General features: G+C 40.4%; 1 protein-coding gene across 1 annotated transcript in view; it reads left to right on the forward strand.

Moving 5' to 3' along the window:
• nbeaa (neurobeachin a) overlaps window positions 1-21,389 on the forward strand; it is an 849,844-nt gene that overhangs the window by 756,621 nt on the left and 71,834 nt on the right. Inside the window, exon 47 of the mRNA XM_043692709.1 lies at window positions 6,608-6,727. Within this exon, the coding sequence (XP_043548644.1) occupies window positions 6,608-6,727 (120 nt within the window). The remainder of the gene's footprint in view (window positions 1-6,607; window positions 6,728-21,389) is intronic.

Consider the following 21,389-nt stretch of genomic DNA (forward strand, 5'->3'; position numbering starts at 1 on the left):
CATACTCCCTAGGACCTTACTATTAAGTGTACAAGTTCTGCTAAGATTTGCTTTCCCAAAATGCAGCACCTCATATTTATCTGATTTAAACTCCATCTGCCACTTCTCAGCCCATTGCCCCATCTGATCAAGATCCTGTTGTAATCTGAGGTAACCTTCTTTGCTGTCCACTACACCTCCAATTTTGGTGTCATCTACAAACTTATAACTATACCTCTTATGCTCGCATCCAAATCATTTATATAAATGACAAAACGTAGAGGACCCATCTCCGATCCTTGTGGCACTCCACTGGTCACAGGCCCCAGTCTGAAAAACAACCCTCCACCACCACCCTCTGTCTTCTACCTTTGAGCCAGTTCTGTATCCAAATGGCTAGTTCACCCTGTATTCCGTGAGATCTAATCTTGCTAACCAGTCTCCCATGGGGAACCTTGTCGAAAGCCTTACTGAAGTCCATATAGATCACATCTACCGCTCTGCCCTCATCATTCCTCTTTGTTACTTCTTCAAAAAAGCTCATTCAAGTTTGTGAGACATGATTTCCCACACACAAAGCCATGTTGACTATCCCTAATCAGTCCTTGCCTTTCCAAATACATATACATCCTCAGGATTCCCTCCAACAACATGCCCACCACCGAGGTCAGGCTCACTGGTCTATAGTTCTCTGGCTTGTCTTTACTACCCTTCTTAAAGAGTGGCACCACATTACCCAACTTCCAGTCTTCCGGCACCTCACCTGTGACTACCGATGTTACAAATATCTCAGCAAGAGGCCCTGCAATCACTTCTCTAGCTTCCCACAGAGTTCTAGAGTACACCTGATCAGTCCTGGGGATCTATCCACCTTTACTCATTTCAAGACATCCAGCACTTCCTCCTCTATAATATGGACATTTGGCAAGGTGTCACCATCTATTTCGCTACTTTCAATATCTTCCATGTCCTTTTCCACAGTAAGTACTGATGCAAAATATTCATTTAGTATGTCACCCATTTTCTGCGGCTCCACACAAAGGCCGCCTTACTGATCTTTGAGGGGCCCTATTCTTTCGCTAGTTAGCCTTTTGTCCTTAATATATTTGTAAAAATCCTTTGGATTCTCCTTAATTCTATTTGCCAAAGCTATCTCATGTCCCCTTTTGGCCCTCCTGATTTCCCTCTTAAGTATACTCCTACTGCCTTTATACTCTTCTAAGGATTCACTCGATCTATCCTGTCTATACCTTACATATGCTTCCTTCTTTTTCTTAACCAAACCCTCAATTTCTTTAGTCATCCAGCATTCCCTATACCTACCAGCCTTTCCTTTCACCCCAACAGGAATATACTTTCTCTGGATTCTCATTATTTCATTCCTGAAGGTGTCCCATTTTCCAGCCGTCCCTTTACCTGCAAACATCTGACCCCAATCAGCTTTCGAAAGTTCTTGCCTAATACCATCAAAATTAGCCTTTCTCCAATTCAGAACTTCAACTTTTAGATCTGGTCTATCCTTTTCCATCACTATTTTATATCTAATGGAATTATGGTCGCTGGCCCCAAAGTGCTCCCTCACTAACACCTCAGTCACCTGCCCTCTCTTATTTCCCAAGAGTAGGTCAAGTTTTGCACCTTCTCTAGTAGGTATATCCACATACTGAATCAGAAAACTTTCTTGTACACACTTATCAAATTCTTCTTCAACTAAACCCTTAACATTATGACAGTCCCAGTCTATGTTTGGAAAGTTAAAATCCCCTACCATACCCACCCTATTATTCTTGCAGATTGCTGAGATCTCCTTACAAGTTTGTTTCTCAATTTCCCTCTGACTATTAGGGGGTCTATAATACAATCCCATTAAGGTGATCATCCCTTTCTTGCTTCTCATTTCAACCCAAATAACTTCCCTGGAAGTATTTCCAGGAATATCCTCCCTCAATATAGCTGTAATGCTATCCCTTATCAAAAATGCCGCTCCCCCTCCTCTCTTGCTTCCCTTTCTATCCTTCCTGTAGCATTTGTATCCTGGAACATTAAGCTGCCAGTCCTGCCCATCCCTGAGCCATGTCTTACTTAATCCTACCCACTAAAGCTTTTTCATGCCCCCTTCTAGTTCTCCTAAGTCCATTCTTCATTTCCTTCCTGACTACCTTGTAACTCTCTAGAGCCCTGTCTGATCATTGCCTCCTCAACCTTAAGTAAGCTTTCTTCTTCCTCTTGATTAGATGTTCTACATCTCTGAATTCAGTGTCTGGAACTACGTTGGCACTAAATATCTGCACAATTTACTGTGTTCGCCCTGGTGCAAAGTTGAGTAGAGTTAGATTGACTGTGTGTCTGCTTGAAGTTTAGATGGAGATTACACTCCCAGACGGAGTGGATGTATAGTGCTCTGATTTTCTGGCAGCACAGTGAGCACAAACAAGAACGATGCCAGAGTCTTGTTTCTCTATTTCCTCTAAATAGCTGCTCCACCTCACTTTCTTACACCCTTGCCTCTTTTCCCCTTGAAATCAGCTTATCTCCTCTTTAATTGAATGCTATTCTAGATTACTTTTATAAAATGTTTAACCTCACAATAAATCGAAGAAATATGAGTGGTTTGATTTTTTTTAAAACAACGCAGTAGATTATCTCTCCCCCTTCACAGAGACACCTCCACCTCCAGCTCCATCCTGTTTATACACACTCTTGGTGACCATTGCCCATTGAATTACATTGCCCATTTTAAAAAAATGGAAATGTAAAATGGCTACAATACAGGAGTTCATTCCACCACTCGTGTACGTACCAGCTCTCATAAGCATACCTCTCAGGCAGTCCCATTCCCTGTTATTTTGCTGCAGTGCTGCAATATTTTTCTCTGTTGATAATTATGGTCATTCGTCTATAGGAAGGATGTTGTTAAACTTGAGAGGGTTCAGAAAAGATTTACAAGGATGTTGCCGGGACTGGAGGGTTTGAGCTATAGGGAGAGGCTGAATAAGCTGGGGCATTTTCCCCAGAGCATTGGAGACTAAGAGGTAACCTTATAGTCATTTATAAAATCGTGAGGGGCATGGATAGCGTGAACAGCCAAAGTCTTTTTTCTCGAGTGTGGGAATCTAAAATTAGAGGTTTAAGAGGGGAAAGGTTTAAAAAGGACCTGAGGGGTAACTTTTTCACGCAGAGGGTGGTGCGTGTATGGAACTAGCTGCTAGAGGAAGTGTTAGAAACATGTACAATTATAGCATTTCAAAGGTGTCTGGATGGATATGCGAATAGGAAGGGTTTAGATTAGATTAGATTAGATTAGATTCGATTAGATTACATTACATTACAGTATGGAAACAGGCCCTTCGGCCCAACAAGTCCACACCGACCCGCCGAAGCGAAACCCACCCATACCCCTACATTTACCCCTTACCTAACACTACGGGCAATTTAGCATGGCCAATTCACCTGACCCTGCACATCTTTGGACTGTGGGAGGAAACCGGAGCACCCGGAGGAAACCCACGCAGACACGGGGAGAACGTGCAAATTCCACACAGTCAGTCGCCTGAGGCGGGAAGTGAACCCGGGTCTCAGGCGCTGTGAGGCAGCAGTGCTAACAACTGTGCCACCGTGCCACCCACAGACCGATATGGATCACGTTCTGGCAAATGGGACTCGGTCAGATTGGGATATCTAGTCGATTTGAACCGAAAGGTCTGTTTTTGTGCTATGTGATTCTATGACTCTAATTAGCCAATTGACTTGGGTGAAAAATGTTGCTAACTTTGTTGATTGAAACAAAGATGGGTAGAAGAATAAAATAAAACAAAGAAATTAGATTAGATTAGATTAGATTAGATTACATTACAGTGTGGAAACAGGCCCTTCGGCCCAACAAGTCCACACCGACCCGCCGAAGCGAACCCACCCATACCCCCACATTTACCCCTTACCTAACACTACGGGCAATTTAGCATGGCCAATTCACCTGGCCCTGCATATCTTTGGACTGTGGGAGGAAACCGGAGCACCCGGAGGAAACCCACGCAGACACGGGGAGAACGTGCAAACTCCACACAGTCAGTCGCCTGAGGCGGGAATTGAACCCGGGTCTCTGGCGCTGCGAGGCAACAGTGCTAACCACTGTGCCACCGTGCCACCCACAGACCAATATGAGAATTCTGAAAATCTGAAACAAAAACAGAAATTGCTGGAGAAACTCAGAACTCAGATAGTCTGAAGGAATGTCATTGAACTCAAAATGTTAATCTCTGCTTTCTTTTGACCTGCCTAGTTTCTTCAGCAATTTCTGTTTTTGGTTTAGGTAGGAGACAAAGTAGTGAAGAGGACCAAAGGGAATGTACAAAGGGATACATCTTGGTTAAATGAGTCATCAGCAGTTTAGCTGAAGGAGTTTAATGTACGATAGTATGAACTTGTCCACTTTGGCAGGAAGTATAGTAAAATAGCATTTTACTTAAATTGAGAGATTGCACAACTGTGAAATTAAAGGATCCAGGTGTCCTGGTGGATGAATTACAAGAGGTTAAGATACAGATATAGCAAGGAGTTTGGAAGCCAAATGCAATGTTGTAGTTAATTGCACAGGAAATAAAACATACAAGTAGGGAAATTTTGCTACAGTTGTGCAGGTGATGGTGAGACCACTTCTGGAATGCTATGTACAGTTTAGGTCTCCTTTCTCAGCAAAGGATGTATTTTCATCGAAACCAGTTCATTTGATTTTTTTTCTTGGGATCTTTTTTAATGTGCAGATTTTCGAAGTTGGTGTTAGGTTCAGTGGATTCATGACATTGAACACTGATGCTTCATTTTCATTATGACTGTGCAATTCAGTCCAAAGTTTTGAAAACAGCATCATCACTTTTTCTTTTCACAGGATCACAGAAAACTTTTTTTTACTTCAAATAAGAAAACCTCATGCAAAAGCCTACTTGTGCACTCAAAAAAAAATCTGTAATCTGGACATGCTTAGAGTGCATGAATGTAGTTCATAAAATCAAGTGGACTGAGGTTCAAGCATTTGAGTCAAAACACTTTGAATGGTTCTTTTTCTCATTTGTTTTGCTGATAGATGTTCCATTAGTCAGGATTGGGTATTTTGTATCTCTCTTTCAAGGTTTTCCTTTGGCATTTTTCAAGTTGTTGGTTTAGATTTGTGCATGGTCTTCAGTTGAGGTTTACTGTAGTTTTACTTTGAAAAAGTTAATAAAATGTACCTTTAAAAGTATGATGGTAGATTATTAGCAATCAGAATGTACTGTACTTGTAGTATCTTTATTGTGGATTTCCTTGCTGATGGAGAATGCAGTCTTTCAAATTTGATAAAGAAAAATATTAAATGCTTGGAATCTATCTTTAAAAGCTTTGAAAACTATGTGAACTTATTAAACTGCTTGGTGGTTGTTTATTTTAATGTACACAAAAATTAGACAATTCATTCTACCAGTCTCCAAAATGCAGAAAAGTCAGGATATCTGTGCTGGTTCTTTGTTTGAACAATTGAAAATAAAATTCCATTTCCTGTTATCTGTATACTCTTCTGTTCCAGATATATGGAGCAAGAATCAACAAATGTGTATGTTATCAATTTAAATAGAGGGACAAAAAAAGTGTGGAAATTTTGTATCAATGTGAGCCTTCACCGAATCAATCAATCAAATGAGGTTCAATCTCCAGGCTGTTTGAAATAAATTAAAAGGAGTTATTCTAAGATTTAAAAAAGAAGGTAATTTAGAAAATCCTTAGCAGATCTTGCAACATCTGTGGAGAGAGAGATAGAGTTAATGTTTCAAATCAGTGATCTCTTGCCAGCACTGCGCACTTGAAAAGCAGGTGTCTGGGAAGAGAGAAGTGGGAGGGGAGAAAGAATAAGTGAAGATGTGTGAAAGGGTGGAAAACAAGAGAGATTAAATGGCAAAAGGGCTCATGGCTCAAGACATGAGCTAATGACAATGGATAAATAAAGAAGCAGAAATGTAGCTAGGGAAGGAATAAGTGGGAAAAGCAGAATTATAGACAGCCACCATCCAAAATCAAAATGGAAGTTGTAGTTCTTATCCAAAATTATGAACTCATTTTTCAGTTTGGAAAACTTTGGGTGCCTAATTGAAAGATAAGGTGCTATTCCTCAAGTTTAAATTGAGTTTCATTGAATCAGTATGTGAGACCAAGGTCCAACGTTGAATGGGTTGGAGAATTAAAATGGTAGGCAACCTTAAACTCTCTCACTTATGTATCAAAAACAGATTATTCACACAGTGATCGCCTAATCTGCATTTGATCTCTCAATGTAGGAGAGACCATGTTGGGAGCAGTGAATGCAATATATTTTGCTCTTAAAGAAATTATTCTTGTCTTTACTATATCACTGAAGCTGTAATTCAGACATGTTGAGCAGTTTGAGCAACTTACTGTCTTATTTAATTATATTTACGGATGAGACAGCTCTTTTATTTGAATCCATTGGATATTTTAGTATTTTACTTTTTATTCTTTAGATCAGGTGTGATCTTACTTCCAACCTCAGTGTTTATTGTTAAGACTTTATTTCGCTATTATGTAATGGTTATTTCCACTCTTTCTATCAAATAAACGTAGACTATTTGTTGTTTTTCCATAGGAGCCGTTTACCACATTTTTCCTGAATGCAAATGAAGGCAAATTTGATTATCCAGAGCGAACATTCTCCTCTATCACCAAGTCGTGGAGGAACTGTCAAAGAGACACATCAGATGTAAAAGTAAGTATTGCTGATTATATTAAAGTACATTGAGTTTGTTACTCCGTATGTGCCTGTTCAGTTTTACTGATTCAAATTTTCTTTTAAAATTTCTTAGAGTCTGGAAGAGTCCCAGTGGACTAGAAAATAGTAATGCAACACATATTCAAGGAGGGGGGCATATATATAATAAAAAGTTGTTGACCAGTTAGCCTAATTTCTGACAGAAAATTATTGCTGAAATCTGTTAAAAGGAGGTTATAGCAGGATACGTAGAAAAATATAATTTAAGCAGATCGAGTCAACATGGCTTTGTCAGAGCAAAATCATGGTCAACTAATTTTGTAGAATTCCAACAGTGTGGAAGCAGGCCAGTCAAGTCCACACCAGCCCTCCAAAGGGCATCTCACCCAGGTCCACCTCCCTACCCTATCCTTGTAGCCTAGCATTTCCCATGGCTAAGGAAGCAGACTGTACTCTTAAATAATTATATATAATGTATGTCAAATACATGGATGTAGGGCTGAATGTACAGTAAATAAATTTGCTGGTGATAACAAGGTAGGTGGAAAGTAAGTCATTAAGAGGAGAAAGGAAGTCTGCAAAGGTTGGGTATAGTTTGAGTGGATATAAAACAAATTGACAGATGAAGTATAATATTAAAGAATGGGAACTTGTCTAAAAACTGTAAATGTTATTTAAATAAGGAGAGATTACAGAACTATGGAGTACAGAGGAGGCTGGTGTTGGTGCATGAATGCCATGATGTGGAGGAGCTGGTGTTGGACTGGGGTGGACAAAGTTAAAAGTCACACAACACCAGGTTATAGTCCAGCAGGTTTATTTGAAAGTACAAACTTTTGGAGCACTGCTCCTTCATCAGATAGCTAGTGGGGCAAGATTATAGGACACAGAATTTAGAGTTAAAGATCAAAATGTCATATAACTGATGTGATGTATTAAAGAAACCTAGATTGCTGTTAAATTCTTAACTACTTAGATGGGAATGCAGGTTTCGATTGATTAATATGTAAATCCCAGAATTTCTTTCAAATCACAGCTTCAAGATAACTTAATGTTTTATTAGTATCTAAGAAAAATTGACATCTCAGCTCAGACAATGTATTAAAAGTATCAGATTAGAGTCTATCTGTATGCCAACCTGAAGTCAGGCTAGTTCTGTTTCCAAAGTAGGAATTTATGAGATGTCGCATTGACTGACTGCCTACAGATTGTGTGCTTTTTGAACAGAATAGAATGTATCAAATACAAATCTGTAAATGCAAATCCACCCCTTAGATTTATATGTATGTGTCCGCGTCTGTGTGAGGGAGAGGGAAAACGTGTGTATGGGAGAGAGAGTGTGTGTGTATGTGTGTATGTGGGGGTTGGGGGGGGGAGGAATTGTGTATTGCTCTCAGTGTGGTCTCCTCTACACTGGGGAAACAGGACGTCAACTTGCTGAACGTTTCAGAGAACATCTCTGGGACACACGCATCAAGCAATCCCACCCCCCTGCAGCTGAACACTTTAACTCCCTCTCCCACTGTCCCAAGGATATGCAGGTCCTGGGCCTCCTCCACCACCAAACTCTAGCCACGCAACACCTAGAGGAAGAATGCCTCATCCTCTGCCTTGGGACCCTCCAACCATGTGGGATCAATGTAGATTTCAGAAGTTTCTTCAGTTCCCTTCCCCCACCTTATCCCAGATCCAACCTTGTAACTCGGCACCACTCTCTTGAACTGTCCTACCTCGCCATCTTTCTTCCCACCTATCTGCTCCACCCTTCTTTCCGACCTATCACCATCATCCCACACCTCCATGTACCGATTACAATCCCAGCTACCTCCCCTCCACCCCGGCTCCACCCAGCTCTCATTTATCTATATTATGGGCCACCCCCTCATTCCTGATAAAGTGGGATGTTCGGGGATACTTGTACAATATTTAGCAACATTTGTGACTCCTCTTCCAAATGTCAGTAGAAGCAGTGTGTACCAGCACAAAATGCTCTGCAGAAATTTCCGAAGGGTCCTCAGACAACACTATCCAAATGATATCCACTTCCATCTGGATGGACAAGACAGCAGACACATGAAAACACCACCTCCTGCAAGTTTCCTCCAGGTCACTCACTATCCTGACTTGGAAATATACCACTGTTCTGTCAGTGTCACCGAGTCAAAATCCAGGCACTCTCTCCTTAACAACATTGTGGGTCTACCCACAGAATATGACTGTTGTTTAAGACGATAGCTCACAGCCACCTTCTCAAGGCCAACATGGAATGAGCAATAAACATTGACCTAGATCGCAACACCTACATTCCATGAATGAGAAAAAAGAAAAGCTGTACAATTGATGAGAAAGTATGTAGAGTACCCTGTACAATTTTAGTCTCCTTGTTTGAGAAAAACTATAATTACCTTAGAAGCAGCATCAAGAAGGCTTACTTGACTCATTAGAAGGAATGAGTGGGTTATCTTCTGAAGGAAGAATGGACAGGATGTGTCAATTAAGTCCAGAAGAATGAGAGTGGATCTAATTGAAATATTTAAGATCATGGTGGACTTGACGGGGTGGATATTTGGATGATGTTCCATCTTGTGGGGGAACGTAGACCTTGGGGACACAGTTTAAGGGTTAAGAGATTTCCCTTTTAAGACCAGGATGAGGAAGGATTTGTTCCCCTGATGGTTGTTAATCTCTGGAATTCACGTTTCCAGAAAGTCAGGAAGATTGTATGAGATTGAATTTATTCAGAGGCAAATTAAATAGTTTTTTTAATAGCCAAGAAAGTCAAGGGCCTTAGGTGGGTGATGGAGGTGGGGAGGAATAATGGTGCAAACCGGAAAGTAGGGTTGAGACCTCAACCAGATCAGCCATGATTTTATCAAATGTCAGAGCAAGCTTGAAGGGCAAAATGACCCAATGCTCTTACCATCTCCTACGTTAATCAAATAGGTTTCCTGCGTGCTATGCATCGCGTACTGCTCAGTGATATCAGAGCTTACGTATGCATCAGGATATCTGAATGCCCATTATATTTTAATATTTGGAAAGAGTTAACATCACAATCATCTCATTACTAATATTAGAAGTGAAATATCTGAATGGACTACCAGGGAACATTTTAAATGTAGAGTCACGCTAAATGTGGTGACATAACTGTGTGTAAGAATTCTATATTACCTCATCATCGCTTCTCAATTATTTCATTATGATGATAGTTTTTATTCCCCCTTAATTCGTAAGTATATTTATCTGATTTCTCTGCCACAACAATAGACTTACAGCAGCAGACCAATTTATCAGGCTTAAAATAGGTGAACAGAATTTAAGTAATTGTGCAGGAAGCATCTCCTAAAATTAATCTTCCTGAATTTGAATAGGAAAAAGGCCATTATAAGGCAGCTCAACTGCTTCAAGAGGCTTGACAAATAAATTACACTGCTCAGTTTTGCTTGATGTGAAGGTTTGAATTGAAACTAACAATGTAATAACTGTCCCTTTGTACCATAGAAATATATTTAACAGTTTTTTTCAAGTGAGAGTTTCATTTGGTGTTGTAAGTTTTAAATGCTACTGCCTTGGCTTAAGCCATCTAACACTGTTTCAAACCATTGGTATTTAATCAAAGATTATTCAATTTTCAAACTTCAGTTTGAGATATGTGATAGAATTTTGGGTTAGGGCTCAATGTCGGAATCAAATAGAGGTTAGCACCCTGAAGTGTCTGAGGAACAAGCATGTCCCGGCAGTGATTTTCCCTGACTGGCCAACTAATGGCCAGGTTGCAGGCATGCTGTTGAGTTAAGGACAGTGGACAAGCTTTGAAGCTGAAAACTCAGAAGGAGGTCCTGCAGTTTGGGAAGACCTGCAGCCTGCCATTTCAGGTAAGAGAGAAAAAAGTGGGTTTCGTCTTTTTTTATTCACTGTAAGGATGTAGGTGGATTTATTGCCCTTCATTTGCCAGTATTTATTGCCCATCCTAGTTGTTCTTCAGAAGGTGGCTTCTTGAGCCACTGCAGTTCACGTGCTGAAGGTAGACCTACAGTGCTGTTGGAAGGGAATTTCAGGATTTGACCCAACAATACTGAAAGAATGGTGATATATTTGCATGTGAGGATAGTGAGTGGCTTGGAGGGAAACTTGCAGGTGGAAGGTTCCTATGGATCTACTGCCTTGTCCTTTGATATGGGAGTGATCATGGGTTCTTGAGGATCTATTTGTTTCCAACTTTTAAACTTTTAAAATAAAACTGGTCACAGTAGCCAAGATACCACCATGGAAGATCCTTCACTCCATGGGGGCAATCCACAGCCACAACTGTAATTAAGCAAGCAGGGAAGGCATCAAAGACTGCCTGAAGATTTGGCCTGATCTACCATCACAAGATTGCCTTCAGGTACTTATCCTAGCTTCTAGTGGAAAATGTGGTCTCAGGCCAATTAATTGCTTTTTATTTGGGTCCTTACTGTTTTTGAGCAAGAAACCCTTCCCCTGCTCTATTCCTATATCTGAGAAAATTACGTAGGTGTAAGACGGTGCTGCCGAACTGAGTATTTACAACCATTTGCCTTTGTATTCTTCCTGAATTGGAGCAGAAGTCCTGCTGAGTAATTTATCAAGGATAAATTTGAACTAAATGTATTTGTTGTATTATCTCTCATCATTTTTCTCCCTCAAACTGTTAACCAAGAGATTTGTCTGGACAAAATTAATTAGCGTAGTTAATAACAACTGAAAGGACTGTACAGCAGGTCAGAGGGAACCTGGTGTCAAGTTGTGGTTAAACCCGAAACACTACATTGGTCATTCTCATTCTCCCTCCTCCTCTGACCAAAAGAAAAGGCTCATGAAGAGGACAACTTGCAAGGTAAAGGTGTATATTGGAGCAGCCGTTAAGACAGTGGGTCAGGTTAGATTGGACATGCTGAGGTCCTTGCTGGAGAGGTTTCAGCATGAGGAGGCTGAACAGGGATCCAGGTAAGGGCTCTGTAACTCTACTTTCTTACTGTCTAGACTGAAGGCAGTAGGGAAGGCAGATAGGGCAGTTGCATGCTCCTCTTGCAGGATGTGGGAGATTAGCAAGACCTCCAGTGTCCATGGTGGCTACACCTGAGAGATGTGCACTCGGCTGCAGCTCCTTACAGTCCACATTAGGCAACTGGAGCTGGATGCACTCAGGACCATCTGCAGTGCAGAGAACATCATTGATAAGAGCTACAGTGAATTAGTCATTCTTAAGGTGCAGGTTGCAGGTACCTGAGTGTCCAACAGAAGAGGTAAAGGTGGGGATGGTGGGGTGGTCATTCCCCTCAATAACAAATATACCACTTTGGATATTTTGAGGAGGGGTGACCTTTCAGGGACTAACGCAGCAGTCAGGTCAGTGGCACTGTGACCGGCTCTGACACTCGGAGGGAGAGGGTACAATTAGACAGAGCAATACTAATATGAGACTCAATTATGAGGGTAAAAACACTGACTGCAGATGCTGGAAACCAGAGTCTAGATTAGAGTGGTGCTGGAAAAGCACAGCAGGGCAGGCAGCATCCAAAGACCAGGAAAATCGACGTTTTGGGCAAAAGCCCTTCATCAGGAATACCTTTTCCTGATGAAGGGCTTTTGCCCGAAACGTCGATTTTCCTGCTCCTTGGATGCTGCTTGACCTGCTGTGATTTTCCAGCACCACTCTAATCTCGATTCAATTATGAGGGAGCAGGCAGGAGATACTGTGGTCAGAGAAGCAACACCAGGATGATGTGTTGCCTCCAGGGTGCTAGGGTCCAGGATGTCTCTGAGCGGCTGCAGTACATTCTGAAGGGGAAAGGTGAACAGCCAGATGTCGTTGTGCACATTGGTACAAATGACATAGGTAGACAAAGGGATGGGGTTATGAAAAATGAGCATAGGGAGTTAGGTAAGAAGTTACAAAACAGGACCTCAAGGATTACTCCCAGTGCCACATGCCAGTGAGGATAGAAATAGAAAGACAGACCAAATGAAAGTGTGGCTGAGGAGCTGGTGTAGGGAGCAGAGTTTTCAATTCTTGGATCATTGGGATCTCTTCTGGATTAGAGGTGACCTGTACAAAAGGGACAGATTGCATTGAACCGAAGGGAGACCAAGATCCTTGCAGGGAGATTTGCTAGTGTTACCCAGGAGGGTTTAAACTAGTTTGGCAGAGGGGTGGGACTCTGAATAAGGGAGGGGCCATCATGAAGTCGGGGGAACTACATTCACCATCAATAGCAAGTTTATATTCAGGATAGCCAGGGATACAGTAAAGGGAGGGGGGTAAGACTTCTGGTTTAAAGTGCATTTATTTCAACGCACAAGCCCTGACTGGTAAGGTAAATGAGCTCAGAGCATGAATTGGCTGTGGGGACTAGGATATTATAGCCGTAGCAGAAGCCTGGCTGAGATCAGGGCAGGAGAAAGTGAGGTCTGCAGATGCTGGAGATCAAAGTTGAAACTTTATTGCTGGAACAGCACAGCAGGTCAGGCAGCATCCAGGGATGCTGCCTGACCTGCTGTGCTGTTCCAGCAATAAAGTTTCAACTGAGATCAGGGCAGGGCTGGCAGCTTAATGTTCCAGGATACAGAAGTCACAGGTATGACAGAAGTACAAGTAAGCGAGGAAGGGAATTGCCCTTTTGATAAGAGAGGATATAACAACAGTGCTTAGAGATGAAGCCATAAGGTTAGAATTTAGAAACAAGAAGTGGGTGATCACTTTGTTGGGACTGTACTATGGACCCCAAAATAGTCAGCAGGTACGAAAGGAGCAAATGTGTAGAGACATTACAGATACTTTAGGAATAATAGAATAGTATTGGTTGGAGATTTTAATTTCCCCTGTATTGACTGGGCCACCCAGAGTGTAAAAGAACTGGATGAGGTGGAATTTGTCAAATATGTCAAAGAAAGTTTCCTAAATCAATATGTGGAGGGCCCGACTCGGGAAGGTGCAACACTGGACCTCCTCTTAGGAAACGTGGTTGGACAAGTAACTGAAGTGTCAGTCAGAGAACAGTTTGGCTCCAGTGACCGTAACTCTCTTAGTTTTAACATATCTATGAATAAAGGTAGGACAAGTCCACAGGTTAAGGTGCTAAACTGGAGCAGGACCAATTTTGGAGCCATTAGGCAGGATCTAGCAGAGGTCAATTGAGTGAGTCTGTTTGAAGCAAAAGGAACAACTGGCAAACGAGGGGCTTTGAAAAGTGTGATACCAAGAGTCCAGAGATAGTATGTGCCTGTTAGGGTGAAGGGAAAAGGTGGCAGGTTTAGGGATCTCTGGCTGGCAAGGTATTGAGGCTCTGGTCAGGAGAAAGAAGGCGGCATACATTGGGTTTAAGCTATCGGGCTCAAGTGAATCCCTAGATGACTATAAAAAGTGCATACTTAAGAGGTAAATCAGAAGAGCAAAAAGAGGGTAGGACATGGATCTGGCAGATAAGGTTAAAGATAATCCCAAGAGGTTCTATGGCTATATTAAAAGTAAAATGGTGGCTATGGAGATAATAGATCCCCTTAAAGATCAGCATGGCTGCCTATGTATGGAGCGACAAGAGATGGAGGAGATTTTTAATGAATATTTCTCCTCAGTGTTTATGAGGCTTGAGTCATTGATGCTAAGGAAATAAAATAAACAAGTGGGCACGTTTTGGACCGTATACATATTACCAGAGAGGAGGTGTTTGTAGCCTTAAAGCACATTAAGGTGGATAAATCCCCTAGGTCTGATGATGTCAAAGAGTAGTATAGGTATAGAGCGCACTGCCTGCAACAGTAGTACACACATAGTAGACTCGCCAAATTTAAGGGCATTTAAGTGGTCATTGGATATGTTCAAGAATGGAATAGTGTAGGTTAGATGGGCTTCAGATTAATTTCACAGATCGGCACAACATCGAGGCCGAAAGGGCTGTACTGCGCTGTAATGTTCTATGTTCTATGTCCTAAGTCGATCCTCAGGGAGGCTACGGAAGAATTGAAGTGGCCCTTTTGGAGATTTTTGTTTCATTTTTAGCCACTGGTAAAGTTCAGGAAGGCTGGAGGGTGGCTAGTGTTATTCTATTGTTTAAGAAAGATAGCAAAGACAAGCCAAGGAACTACAGGCCAGTGAGCCTGATGTCAGTGGTCGACAAGTTGTTGGAGAGGATACAGAGGGACTGGATCAACCAGCATTTGGATAGTCAAGGCCTGATTCTGGATAATCAGTATGGATTTGTGCGCAGGGAATCATGTCTGACAAATCTTTTGGAGTTTTCTGATGAGGTAACCAAGAGGATAGATGAGGGTACGGCAGAGAATGTTGTCCGTGTGGACTTTAGTAAAGCATTTGACAAGGTCCCACACGGCAGGGTAGTCATGAAGGTTAGGTCACATGGGATCCAGGGAGCGCTAGCTCATTGGATTCAAAATTGACTCGATGATAGGAAGCAGAGGGTGATGGTTGAAGGTTGTTTCTTGGACTAGAGACCTGTGACTAGTGGTGTGTCACAGCGTTCGGTGCTGGGACCTTGGTTACTTACATAAATAATCTGGATGTGAATGTACAAGATATGTTTAGTAAGTTTGTGAATGATAAAAATTAGCATTTACCGTTGATAGCAAGGAAGGTTATCAAAAATCACAAAGGGATCTTGATCAGAGGGGAAGTGGGCTGACGAGTGGTAAAGTTGAAACTTTATTGCTGGAACAGCACAGCAGGTCAGGCAGCATCCAGGGAACAGGAGATTCGACGTTTCGGGCACAGGCCCTTCTTCAGGAATGAGCCTGGCTCATTCCTGAAGAAGGGCCTGTGCCCGAAACGTCGAATCTCCTGTTCCCTGGAGGCTCATTCCTGAAGAAGGGCCTGTGCCCGAAACGTCGAATCTCCTGTTCCCTGGATGCTGCCTGTTCCAGCAATAAAGTTTCAACTTTGATCTCCAGCATCTGCAGACCTCACTTTCTCCTTGACGAGTGGTAAATGCAATTCAATACAGATAAGTGTGAGGTATTGCACTTCGGAACATCAAATCAAGGTAGGACTTATCCGGAAAATGGTAAGGTCCTGAGAAGAGATGTGGAAAGAGGGACCTAGGAGTACAAGTACATAGTTCATTAAAAGCGACGTTACGGATAGACAGGGTGGTGAAGAAGGCATTTAGCTTGCTGCCCTTCATTGGTTGAAGCATTGAGTGTAGGAGTTGGGATGTTATATTACAGTTGTATCAGTCGTTGGTGAGGCTGCACTTGGAGTATTGTATACAGTTTTGGTCATCTCATTATAAGAAAGATGTAATTAAACTGGAAAGAGTGCAAAGAAGATTTATGAGGATGTTACCAGGGCTAGTAGGCCTGAGTTATAGGGAGACATTGGTCAGGTTAGGATTTTATTTTTTGGAATGTAGGAGAATGAAGGGTGACCTTATTGAGGTGTATAAAATCATGAGGGGCATAGATAGAATGAATGCATATAGTCTTTTTCCAGGAATGGGGAATTAGAGGATACAGGTTTAAAGTGAGGGGGGAAAGGTTTAAAAAGGATGTGAAGGACAACTTCTTCACTCAGTGTGGTACATATATGGAATGGGCTGCCAGAGAATCATAGAATCCTTACAGTGTGGACATAGGCCCTTCAGCCCAACAAATCCAGACTGACCCTCTGAAGAGTAACCCACCCAGACCCATTCCCCTACCCTATTATCCTACATTTACCCCTGACTAATGCACCTAACCTACACATCTCTGAACACTATGAGCAAATTAGCATGACCAATTCACCTAACCTGCACATCTTTGGATTGTGGGAGGAACCCAGAACCCCCAGAGGAAACCCACACAGACACAGGGAGAATGTACAAACACCACACAGACAGTTGCCTGAGAGAAAGTAGTTGAGGCAGGTACAATAGCAGCATTTGAAAAAAACATTTGAATAGGTACACGCTTGGGAAGCATTTAGAGGAATATGGACCAAATGCAGGCAATTGGAACATCGACCAGTTTGAGCTGAAAGGCCTGTTTCTATGCTGTATTACAAAAAAACCTGCAGATGCTGTCAATCAGAAACAAAAGCAGAAGTTGCTGGAAAAGCTCAGCAGGTCTGGCAGCATCTATGAAGAGAAATCAAAGTTAACATTTCGAGTCTGGTGACCTTCTTCAGAACCGTAATTAGTATAGTTGTTGTTAATAACATAAGCTACAAACAAGGGAGGTATTCTAATGGTTCTGCCGGTGTTGACCTACTGTTTGTCTTACTACAATAAAACACAGCAGGAATGGCATTTGTCCTCAATGTGTCATATTGTTGTGGTTCAGTCTAATGCTAGTTACGTTTGCCTAGGGCAGTTAATTAACCATTAATGACACATTGCATTTTAAATACAGCTTGTTCTGAAGGCTGCTTTTTCTTACAATAGACAGCTTGAAGCCAGTGATGTAACATTTCAAATGAAATTACATAAAATAATATCACTTGTGAGTGTCTGTCTATTCCTTAAGTATTTTTGAGGGAAAACTAGAAGTAATATTGTGCACAGCAATGCATTAAAGCAAAAATGTATATACATGTGTTTCATATAATTATATGTGTTGAATTTACAGGTAACTTTGGAATCTGATCAAAAGAAAAGTTTGATATATGATCTTCTAGGCCTCAAAATTGGTCAAGAATCTATGTTTTACAATCTTTCTTTATTAATCCTGGCCTCCCCCTGTGGTAATGAGAGCAAGCTGGGAAAAGAGAGGCTGTTAGTAAGATGACCTTTCAGGAAACTAGTCACCCGGAAAAGACCTTAGCTAGTCCAGTTGGCTTCACACTGATTTTTTAAAATGTACTGACAAGCAAAGGAATCACGATCCAGACTTTTCTTTATTAAATAAAAACTGTTCAAACTAGCCACTGTGGGTTCTCCAAAGGCTTTGCAGGCCTCATGAGTTTGACAAAATGCCATTAAACCAAGGTAAATTAATACAGTTAATGGGGAGAGTTTCTGAATGATTAGTCAGTCCATTTCCAGAATTAATGGACGCTAGGGGATCAAGAACTAGAAAAGATGGTATTTTTAAAAGCATGCAGTGAATTACATTAGAAAAGTGGAAACGTATGTTTTGGATTTCATTTCACTGTGCAGCCATAATAACACTATGTTGTGATAACAGTGGAATGTAAACTTTACATAGGATCTGGTTTAAAAAAACAGTTTTGATTAATTCAGTAGTAATAAATACCAGCTAATGATCCTTATTTGCGGCTAAAGAGTTTTCTGTGTTGCTATGCAATGCCTTTTATTTGGTTAATACACTTCACTAACAGTTTATTTTCCTCCTCCACTCCAAACGTAGAAGTTGGGATGGTCAGGCGACTGAGTAGCTCTCTGTTATTAAAATCTCCAGTTAGTTTTATGTAAGATTGGGTGCAAAATGTTTGCTTTAGCTGGAGTTCTGTCATATTGCACACTTTAGTGTATTTTAAAGGAAATTATTACTTTAAGTATTAATGAGAAAGGTTTACATTACCTTCATTAACTTAAACAAACTATGCTTGATGTTATATATTGTAATAGTGGTAAATAATCAAAGCATATTTAGAAATGTTGGAGGAAAATATCTTGTATCTAGCAATTAATAATGCCTTTTCTTGATCACATCCCTCACACTGCAGGGCTAAGGTATCAAATTTAATTATTGACTTTAGTGACTGTAGTGATTTTTTTTTGCGTTCTTATACCTCTGTGACCCTAGAAAAACTATATAGAGTCACATTTCAAGCAGAGTGTCATCCATTTTGATCATGTTACACTTTGTAGTGCCTTAGTGCTTGTAACGATGTAATCTGGTAAATTTAATCTGTGGCTAGGATTTGGGAAATTGGAGCTTCACGTTGATTTTTCTTTAAAAAGAGTTGTATCATGTTAACATATAGAGTGGCAAGAGGTTTTCAAATTGTTTAATTCATGTTAAGGATGACAGTTTCAACAATGAGTATTGCACTTAACCTTTGAACAGCAAGGAAGTACATAACCAAAGTCCTAATAGGCGAGAAAGCACATTTAAACAATATGTAAATAATTTATGATGTAATTAGTTAAAATGTTTACAATGGATGACAGTATGAGCTTTTCACATTAGTACAATAACTCCCAAGCAAATTCATATTACTGGCTTTACTACCAATCCTCTTGAGTATCAAAACAGCTTACAGAATACTGAGTCCAATGCTGTGATTTTCTATCTGAAAGCAAATCCATCTTGTGTTCTGAAGAAAGGTCACTGGACCTGAAACTTTGACTCTTCTTTCTCTCTACAGATGTTGTCAGACCTGCTGAGTTTCCCCAGCTATTTTTGTTTTTGTTTCAGATTTCCTTCATTTGCAATTATTGTTTAATGCACAATTGTCAATGATTGTGTTGAGCAATATTGTGAACATTTAAGCAAAAAGTTTCAAAATCCATTGAAGGAATCAATTTTTAAAAAGACTATTACAGTTTACTGAGTGGTAAAAGATATATGCGGTCTGTCACTATTGGGACCTAATGCATAAGTCTTCAAAGTTTAACGATTTTGTGTCCCATACGAATTGGATAATTAAATATTTCTTGAATTGAGTTAAGCAGTAGAATTTGGGGTTAAAAACCGGAAGTGCTGGAGAAACTCAGCAAGTCTGGCAGCATCTATGGAGATTGAAACAAAGTTAATGTTTGAGTACAATATATCTTTTTGAGAGAGAAAAACAAAGTTAACATTTTTGAGTCTGAAATGACTCTTTGGAAGAAGAGTCACACCAGCCTAAAAGTGTTAGCTGGGAGTCATATTAGACTTGAAGCCTTACTTTGTATCTCTATCCAGAGATGCTGCCAGATGTGCTGAGTAATAATCATTGTTGATTTTTGATAGATCTCAAGTATCTGTATTTTCCTTTTAGTAAGGTTGGGAATTTTCTCTAATTATTTCCTGATTTTTAATGTTAGAATAATTCTATTAACAAGTTGCCAAACTAAAACAGGAGGTTAAATATATTCAAGTTTTGAAGCTTCACAAATAGCACACAAGCCGTTATATAGCAAGTGAAACACTTTGTGGACTAAACTTCTTAATTCCACATTTTAACAGGGTGAATAAAAGAATTTTGAGGAATAAAATAGTACTTTCACAATGTAATTTTAAGGGCATAAACCACTTGAACTGTATACCTAAAAGGTACCAGAATTGTATGTAGGACACGTAAAAGCATGTGAAAGTTTCCCCTGGTGTTCAACGAAAATGTAAGCGCCAAAAAAATCTTCAGTTTTGTAATACATAAATGCAGTGGTTAAGATTTTGCAATCGGTGGCTAAGCAAGAACACTTACCACTGTCCTTGAAGAAAGCTACCAACACAGATCTATTGCTGTCTCTGGTGTGGTTTTCCCCTTTTCCAACAGCACATTAAATCTCAAACCAAGTCAAGGAATGTGTTGGTATGCAGCACAGTGATGTTAACAAGCAGCAGAGTATACCATTACACAGAAGTGTTCACAGGCTCAAAACCAGGGAATGAGGGAACGCTTAATATCCTTAACGTTTAACTTACATTTTCAAATGGCAAAATAATTTCTAATTATTGTGTTCAAGAAGGAGATGAAAAGGAGTAACCTTTGAATAAAAGAAGAAATGATATCTATGTGGAATTGTTTTGTCATTGTGGAAAAATTTAACATCACATAAATATAAAAATTAGCTTTTTGGGTCAAATGAAGGTGTTTAGCAGTATTTATGAATTTAGTTCACAATTTAAATACAAAATTACATTCCATTCGAGAAAGAGAATATTTGAGGGATTTTACTTCGAAATTTACTAGCATTAGAGTGAGTTTAATTAATTTAAAATGATTGAAGTCTGGGAAGCCTCAACAGCACATCCTCTGGATGTGAATTGAATTACGACCAGCAACTTCTGGATTTACACATTATTGTGTACAAATGCAGACTCTAGAAGTATCTGACCTCACTGCGTTAGAGACAGTTTCATTATTATTACCACTGCAAAATTGTCTTCACCTGACAATCTTGGTAATGTGGTAGCTACTACTCATCTAATTAAGATATTTGTGGTATCTATTCTTACAATGTCATGAGCACTGTTGAAACTATATTGACCAGAATTCATGATGTACAAAAATCAATATGACCTCATTTTATACAGAAGTAATCTTATCTTTTTCTGATGTGGAGGTGCCAGGGTTGGTCTGAGAAGGACAAAGTCAAAAACCACATGGCACCGGGTTTAAGGCAAGTGGTTTGTTTGAAGACACAAGCTTTTGAAGGCTTGCTACTCCTTCAGGTGCTAGTGAGGAAGGATATATGTAAAAGATCAAAGGGTCATACAACTGATGCAAATGCATTGAACATAAGCAAGATGTCTGTTAAGTCTTTAATCAGTTGGAATTGAGATGCAGGTTTCAACTCATTAATATGTAAATCCCAGACTTTGTTTCAAGTCACTGCCCCAAGATAACTGAAGGTATTATCAGTAAAAAGAGGTGACATCTCAGGACAGACAATGCATTTAGATGTGAGGCCTTGTTTTTAGAGTCTGTCTATGCCCTAACCTGGAGTGTTGGGGACAAAGAGAAAGAGTGTGTGTGAGAGTGGGAGAGGGAGGAAGAGTGAGTGTGTGTGTGTGTGTGTGAGAGATAGAGAGA

The sequence above is a fragment of the Chiloscyllium plagiosum genome, chromosome 6, assembly GCF_004010195.1.
Source record: "Chiloscyllium plagiosum isolate BGI_BamShark_2017 chromosome 6, ASM401019v2, whole genome shotgun sequence".
In the NCBI taxonomy this organism is placed as follows: Eukaryota; Metazoa; Chordata; class Chondrichthyes; order Orectolobiformes; family Hemiscylliidae; genus Chiloscyllium; species Chiloscyllium plagiosum.